Source organism: Gossypium raimondii, chromosome 1 (genome assembly GCF_025698545.1).
Source record: "Gossypium raimondii isolate GPD5lz chromosome 1, ASM2569854v1, whole genome shotgun sequence".
Classification (NCBI taxonomy): Eukaryota; Viridiplantae; Streptophyta; class Magnoliopsida; order Malvales; family Malvaceae; genus Gossypium; species Gossypium raimondii.
This window is the reverse complement of record NC_068565.1, coordinates 34,112,940-34,119,924: the sequence shown is the minus strand read 5'-3', so window position 1 is coordinate 34,119,924 and position 6,985 is coordinate 34,112,940. Positions and strand designations below refer to the sequence as shown.

The 6,985-nt window shown below is 34.5% G+C and overlaps 2 protein-coding genes across 3 annotated transcripts; both read left to right on the top strand.

Annotated features, from left to right (window-relative positions):
- The first annotated feature begins 1,027 nt into the window (after window positions 1–1,027).
- LOC105785656 (oleosin G) lies at window positions 1,028–1,708 on the top strand. Its single transcript, XM_012611776.2, has one exon. The coding sequence runs from the start codon at window positions 1,028–1,030 to the stop codon at window positions 1,502–1,504; it is 477 nt and encodes a 158-aa protein (XP_012467230.1). The 3' UTR covers window positions 1,505–1,708.
- Window positions 1,709–1,912: 204 nt separating this feature from the next.
- LOC105785655 (uncharacterized) lies at window positions 1,913–6,700 on the top strand. 2 transcript variants are annotated; one of them, XR_008197754.1, is made up of 10 exons: window positions 1,913–2,276; window positions 2,605–2,729; window positions 2,881–3,011; window positions 4,118–4,273; window positions 4,481–4,557; window positions 5,222–5,308; window positions 5,451–5,540; window positions 5,683–5,946; window positions 6,244–6,301; window positions 6,461–6,700. XR_008197754.1 is itself a non-coding variant. In XM_052633374.1 (8 exons), exons 2-7 carry the CDS (start codon window positions 2,675–2,677, stop codon window positions 5,509–5,511), a joined length of 567 nt encoding a protein of 188 aa, XP_052489334.1. In that variant the 5' UTR covers window positions 1,913–2,276; window positions 2,605–2,674; the 3' UTR covers window positions 5,512–5,540; window positions 5,657–5,779. The 2 variants fall into 2 exon arrangements, 1 of the variants encoding a protein (XP_052489334.1); XM_052633374.1 differs by lacking the exons at window positions 6,244–6,301; window positions 6,461–6,700 and having other exon boundaries at window positions 5,657–5,779.
- Window positions 6,701–6,985: the final 285 nt, after the last annotated feature.

Genomic DNA, 6,985 nt, shown 5'->3' with positions numbered 1-6,985 from the left:
TTAATTATAATATATTTAATAATAATTATGTTAATTTATATTTTATAGTATCATATATTATGATTTCAGTAAATTCATATAAGAATATTATTTATTAAGAATTTTATTAAATTATATATTTTAATTATAATATATTTAATAATAATTATGTTAATTTATATTTTATAGTATCATATATTATGATTTCAGTAAATTAATATAAGAATATTATTTATTAAGAATTTTATTAAATTATATATTTTAATTATATTATATTTAATAATAATTATGTTAATTTATATTTTATAGTATCATATATTATGATTTCAGTAAATTCACATAAGAATATTATTTATTAAGAATTTTATTAAATTATATATTTTAATTATAATATATTTAATAATAATTATTGATATTAATAATCTTATTAAAATTTAAATAACAATAACAATAATCATTTACCAAAACAAATTTATGCTAAGGGTATTCTAGTCATTTTAGTTTTTTCCATTATGCTATTACACCTCTATTCCATTCAACCAAACACAAGAATACTATTACGCCTCTATTCCATTACATTCAACTAAACAATTGATTTGCTATTACATCTCTAATCCATTACACCTCTATTTCATTACGCCTCTATTCAATTACAGCGAACCAATCGTGCTGTAAATGGCTATTAGATTGGGACGAGCAGCAGCAACAGTTTTTAACTTTTTTGGGTTGAAGTGCAATTTAAAATTAAATGGCTGGGTAAGTTGGGACCAAAATTACTAGGCAATTATTTTAAACGCATCATACACCACTCAATTCTCGGCCCGGTTCGATTTCAATAACCCTATTTTAACCTCACTTGTCAGCTTTTATATTCCTAAAAAATGGGGTACAGAAATAAATTTTTTATTCACCAGTCTATCCCTTCAAGGACTGTAATGGGAAAAAAAACTCTTCAATGATTTGAAGAGATTTGCAATTTCCTGCCAAAAGTCACCCCTCCCCCACTCTCTCAACTCCTCCTCCATCTTGGAGCTCCCATTTCTCAAGCATGGCGGAAAGTGATCCGAGCCAGCAGCGGCCCGCAAGGCCTACCTGCATCGCCCCTGCCTTCACTTTCCTACAAAAAATCCTATCTCATGCACCCAACACCACCCCTCTTCTCGCGTTCTTATTCATCTTTTTCGTTTCGGCCTTAACTCTCCTAATCCTCACTGCTCTCGCCCTCTCTGTCACCGTTCTCGGGTTCATCTTTTTTACGCCATTGGTTCTTTTTACTAGCCCCATTTGGCTCCCCGGATGCACCTTGCTCTTTCTCACCGCTGCCGGCTTCTTGTTGGCGTGCGGCTTCGGAGGCGCCGTCGCGGCTGGCTCCACTTGGATGTTCCGCTACTTTTGGGGCATGCACCCACCTGGGTCCAACCGGGTTGGTTCTGCACGAACCCGGATTTATGACACGGCTAGCCATGTCAAGGACTATGTTGGATACTTGCAAAGCAAGGTCAGGGATGTTGCTCCTGGTGCATGAGCAATGGATTTTCCCCTTCTTTTATTACTTATATTTGTGATGATGGTGGTTTTGTGTGTTTGAGTAAAAAAAAATGTTGTTGTTTTCAATTGATTATTTTTTTTTATAATGGATCGGATATGTTGATTTGTAATATTTAAGATAGAAAGGTATTGCTTGGTTTCATCGAAAAGCTTATAACACTGACTGAATTTTCAAAGTTCAGACTAACCCTTTTAGTGAATAATGTTGAATTTTGATTAAATATGTATTTGATGTAATGCTGTAAGCAATTTACGTTGGCTCTGTTGCAAGATCATTTTAACTGGGCTTGTATGTAACTTGAAACCAGTGTTACATGCTGAAATCTTCATCCATATGCTGAATTGGTTGGCTTATTGGGATCAAAGGCAACAGAGTAATTAAGAATGTGTTGGAAAGTCCTAGAGACCAGACAAGGCTTTAATTGAGTGGTTGCACAGTTGTTTGGACTTGATTTGGCTGTTGGTCAAGGAAGATAAATGCAGAGTGCCCTTCTATGATTTACTTCAAAGTGGGTTGCAGTTCATAGAAAGCATCCCAGATAATGAAGCATTGTTTATAGTTATCCGGGAAATACATAGGAGGAGATTTGATGGCTATGCATATATGCCAAGACCTTCATTACCCACTATTGGAACTCATCAGATTTTGTCGCAGACAAACTCCTAATGTTTCACTTGAAGCTGCGGCGAACTTGCAATATTCACCAATTACACATCCATGTTTGCTTGGAGAACTACTACATGGAGAGGTGATGACTATTTAAACTTACAAGTGCTCGTTATAATAATTAAAATATAGTATACTGTTATTAAACTGAAACTGTCTCAAGTTCCCTTTTGTTCTTTTCGGTAGCATCATGAAAGAGAAATAGTACATAAAATTGTTTGGCATGTAATAGCGTGATCCAATGTTGTGTTTTGGGGGCTTTTACTTTGTTTCCCAATCAGAATGAAGGTCAATGATGGAAATGGTGTCTCTTATTTGAAAGAAATGTGCTCTTTAATATCTGGTTAAAGGTCTTATTGGTTTCTTTATATGAGGTTGGCATGCATTAATAGTTTCCTTCCTTCGTGTAGGATGTTGCAGCTTTTATCCAGCTCCAGCGGGGTATTTTAGAATGAGAGAGAGCTTTACGTTGTATAAGGAATGCTATTCACTCTACAACTACTCATTGGTGGAAAGGTCTCCTTGTTTCCCCCAAGTACGTACTCCTGGTGTTGTTTTTACATCTGATATGATTTGTGAGGCAACATTTGACAGAATTGTTGAGCTGCTGGAGTTGAAAATTTCAGGCAATAAATTCTTCCATATATTTATTCAGTTATTTATTTTCTTAATTTTGACTTTTCTAGGTAGGAGCGCTTGTCCTAATTATCCCCAAATTATCATTCTTGATTTTATTAGCAGTTGCCAAAAACTTGTGAATTGGGAGTTGCAGAAAGGGAAGCAAATAGGTGAATGGTGGAAACAAGTGATTGCAAAGGTACACATCGTGCGTATGGTATTATAGAGTTGAATAACTTTCATATATATTTGGTGAAACTAAAGTCAAGTGCGTCCTGCAAACACTGTTTATGCTTTTGTATTTCTTGGTCACTGTTGCAACCAACTTACCATTAACATAGTAACATTGACATGTTGGATCTTCTAAGTGTCCTATAAATATTAACAACCACCTCATCCTTACTGTAAATATAGCACATCATTTTTGTGGTTTTAACACATTCTGGTTTTATTTGAGGGGAATATGCTTGCTTGACGGATTATATGAGATTAGTTAGTAAGAGGGGTTGTTGGATATACCTCTAGAGTGCCATTTTTTTAATTAGAGAAAGGGAATAGGGATTGTTTAGAGGTCTGGCGCCAATTAAAGACTTGATAACAAGTCATTTTCCACTCAACCCGTAGTAGGTCAATCCACTTCTGGTAGATTTTCTCTTCAGTAGAAAGACGAACTAATGCATGGATGATTTTTATCCTAGTTGTGAAAGTTTGTTCCAAAGCTAAACCCTAATTTGGACGAGGTATTTCACTAATCATACCTAAAAAAAATTTCATTCAAATTCCAAGAATTTTGACAATTCCGAGTTATTAGGTGCAGGGACATAAAATACCATTTAAGTTTTGTATGTATAAGAAATTTAACATCATGAATTGGGATTGTTTGAATGGAATATGCTGTTGATTTTTTTATACAAATTTTGGGTAGGGTTCAATGTGTTATTTACTAGAGAATATGCTTGTGCTTCGTAAAATCGGATTGATTTTTTTTCAAGGGAATGATCCACTTACACGAGTAAAACACTAAAGTGATTTTACACTCTGCATATCTCTTTCTATGATTAATATTTTAACGATTCAATTATTAATTTTATAGATATTTGTATTTGTCATGCATGTGAGTATTTAAATTGATCTGATATTTTTTATCATATCGATCTAAAATAGTAATACTATTTATTAAATGGTTGAAAGTTGATTATATAAATCAAGTAATTGGGAATTTTAAACGGGTAGACTACAAAATTAGTCACTCAATTATGTTTTTAGTTCTATTTTGGTCATCTAATTATTAATTTTTTTATTTAGGGCTCCTTTGGTTTGTCATTGCATACCAGTGAGGTGCAGTTGGGGGGAGGGGAAATGGCAGCAACCTCACTGGTCAGCCCTTTGGTTCAGCATGCCAGTCCGGTGAGAAGCAGCCTCCACCACGCTGGTCAGCCCCAAATCAACTGGAGATTTTTGGTCCGGTAAAAATTTAGCAACTCCAGTTGCTTTTTCTTTTCCTCTTTTACCCATATTATTTCTTTTGTTTCTTCTGATGTTTGGTTACCCTTCTTCTCCCCTTTCCCCTTCCCCTTCCCTTTCCCCTTCCCCTTGGGTTGCAAATCAGTTTGGTCAAGGTGATGGTGGTGACTGTTTACGGGTTAACATGCATTTCTCCTTTTGCAGATTTCAACTATTACTGGTGAATTGAGATACACCAATGCCATGAAACTGCTGTATACCTTAGAGGACGCAACCAAAGGGTCTGTTTTTGCTAAAATTTTCATTTTATTTTGATGACCCTTCTGTTATTTGGTTAAATTTCAAAAATAGTCCTACAGATAAATTCAGATCATTGTTTTGCATTCAGTAATCTTTCCAGAAAAGAAGGCTTCTTATGATGAATGTGCTAATAAGGTTTTAGGCAGTTGAAACTAGCAACTGATGCAATTTCTTTCTTTGAGCATCTAATACATTAATAAGTAGTGTCCTGAAATTCTTATGAAAAACTTCTAGTTTTTGTAAAAGACAATGTTAATGAAACCCCTGCCGAGGAAATGAATGGAAATCTTTTCTAAAATGTAAATAATGGGAAAGAAATGAGGTGAAGCACATAAATCTCTTCAAGTAGCAAATATATTGTGCAGTTGTTTTGCTGAAGAATATGTGGACTTACTGTTGTATCAATTGACTGAATTCATAGTTGGTAGCAACTTAATATTATGTTCGGTAATGATTTTCCAGTGTATCCATCGCCTAGTGAGCAGTCAGCAGCTGACGATGCTCAAAAGCAAAAGCTGGATGATGCCGACAAAAAAATTACTATTTTCTTATTCCATAATTCTATTCCTTTTAGTGCTGCTAAATCCATGTATTTGCATGTTGAATTTTATATAAGCAAATTAAGTGATCGGTTTACTAATGCAGGGAAGAAGCAGATGAGTTGTGCCGAACTCGGGAGGAGAAAGATGACAGTTCATACACTGCCTCAGAAATGTTTTTTGAGCTGTTGATGTATAAACATTTTCCTTCTTTGAGCTAAATACTATTTGTTGTTTACTTATAAGTGATCTTTGAGCTGTTACAATCATGAGAAGGAAAATGTTCGTTTTGCAGCCAACAGAAATTTCATGGTTTTTATGTTTATTGATTGTAGGCTGTCAGAAAAGATAATAAACAATAGTTTAGCCTTCTTGAGGAAAATGGGGAGCTTCTGATACATGCAAACCAAGGCCACACCGTCATGGTGATGAATCTTTCTTAAAAATTTATTAATTTCTTCATGCTTTATCTGAATTGTCACCTTAGATTATTTTTAGCTGTTGTTTTGAGCATCTTTATTTATGTCTATGCACTTCTAAGGAAGATATTGTATGTCACGTTGGCAGACAGTTGAGTCCGAAAGATTATTAAAACAAATCCTTTCAGCTGATGAAGTGCAATGTAAGAACATCATGTCTCTTAGATTTATGGACTTTCTTTATGCCTTTTATTTTGCATAATCCTCTTGATTTTCCCTGAGATGATTGTTTGCGTACATGGAACCTATAAGAGGAATTTGGAATCAATTTTGGAGTCGGGTTTGAAGCGCATGAAAAGATTGCATGTTCACTTTTCAAGTGGCTTGCCGACTGACGGTGAAGTGATAAGTGGTGAGATGTCATGAAATTTCTCTTTACTGTTCCTCTGAACTTTGACATACGAACTCATTCATTTTACTCTCTATTTTTAATATGCCAGCACGGTATACGTGACAAACTGCTTAGGGGTGTTATTATGCTTGTTATCTGCATTTCACTATAGGATTCATGCTAAAGATTATGAAAGGGATATAACGTGAATTTTAAGCGATAATGGGAAATGACAAGCACTAATCGGCATAAACTGAGTTTTAGTGAATCTAAATGCTGTACAGGGCTTATGATGATTTGTTCTTTTACCCTCTTCAGGTATGAGACGAGATGTTAAACGTTTTGATCTATCTTGATGTTAGAAAAGCTTTGGAAGGTAAGCATGCTTGCAGTTATTGCTTCGGTTCATAGAATCATGAAAGAAGCAAGTCATCTTTCTCACTTTTCTTTAGAGTCGTGGCCGAACATATATTGATTTGTTCTTGCCAAACTACGGTTCTTAAGTTGTCTTCGCTTGTTTTCTTGATGACTGCAGAAGGCATGAAGCTTTACATTTCAGACAACAAAGTGATATTGACTGAGGGTTTTGATGGGGTGGTACCTGTCAAGTGCTTTGAGAAAATAGAATCATGGCCAGACAGAAAACCTATACCTGTCTCAAATGTTTAAAATTGAATGATGAAATGATCAGCTTTTTTTTTTTTTACTTTCTTTTAAACCTGTGTGATGACAAATTTGTATTTATAAAAGATGACCACCATTCATATTTGTCCAAGTCGATTACAATAAGAGTACATTTTATCTATATAAATTGTTAATCCAAGTCTGTTCAATCTTTAGACAAAATGAACCTTGCTAAACAAGTTATGCGTGCAATTTAGTTGGAGAGGTTTTTTGTTAGGTCATGTAAGACTTTTGTTGGTTAAACTATTAGAAATTCAAGAGCAAACTGGGTCCTCTAATATAAAAATAAGCAATTTAGTCCTTATATGCTTCGTTTTGAAGCAAACAAGTAACTTTTGAATAGTTTTAATATTTTTCTTATCTAAATGCCCGTGGA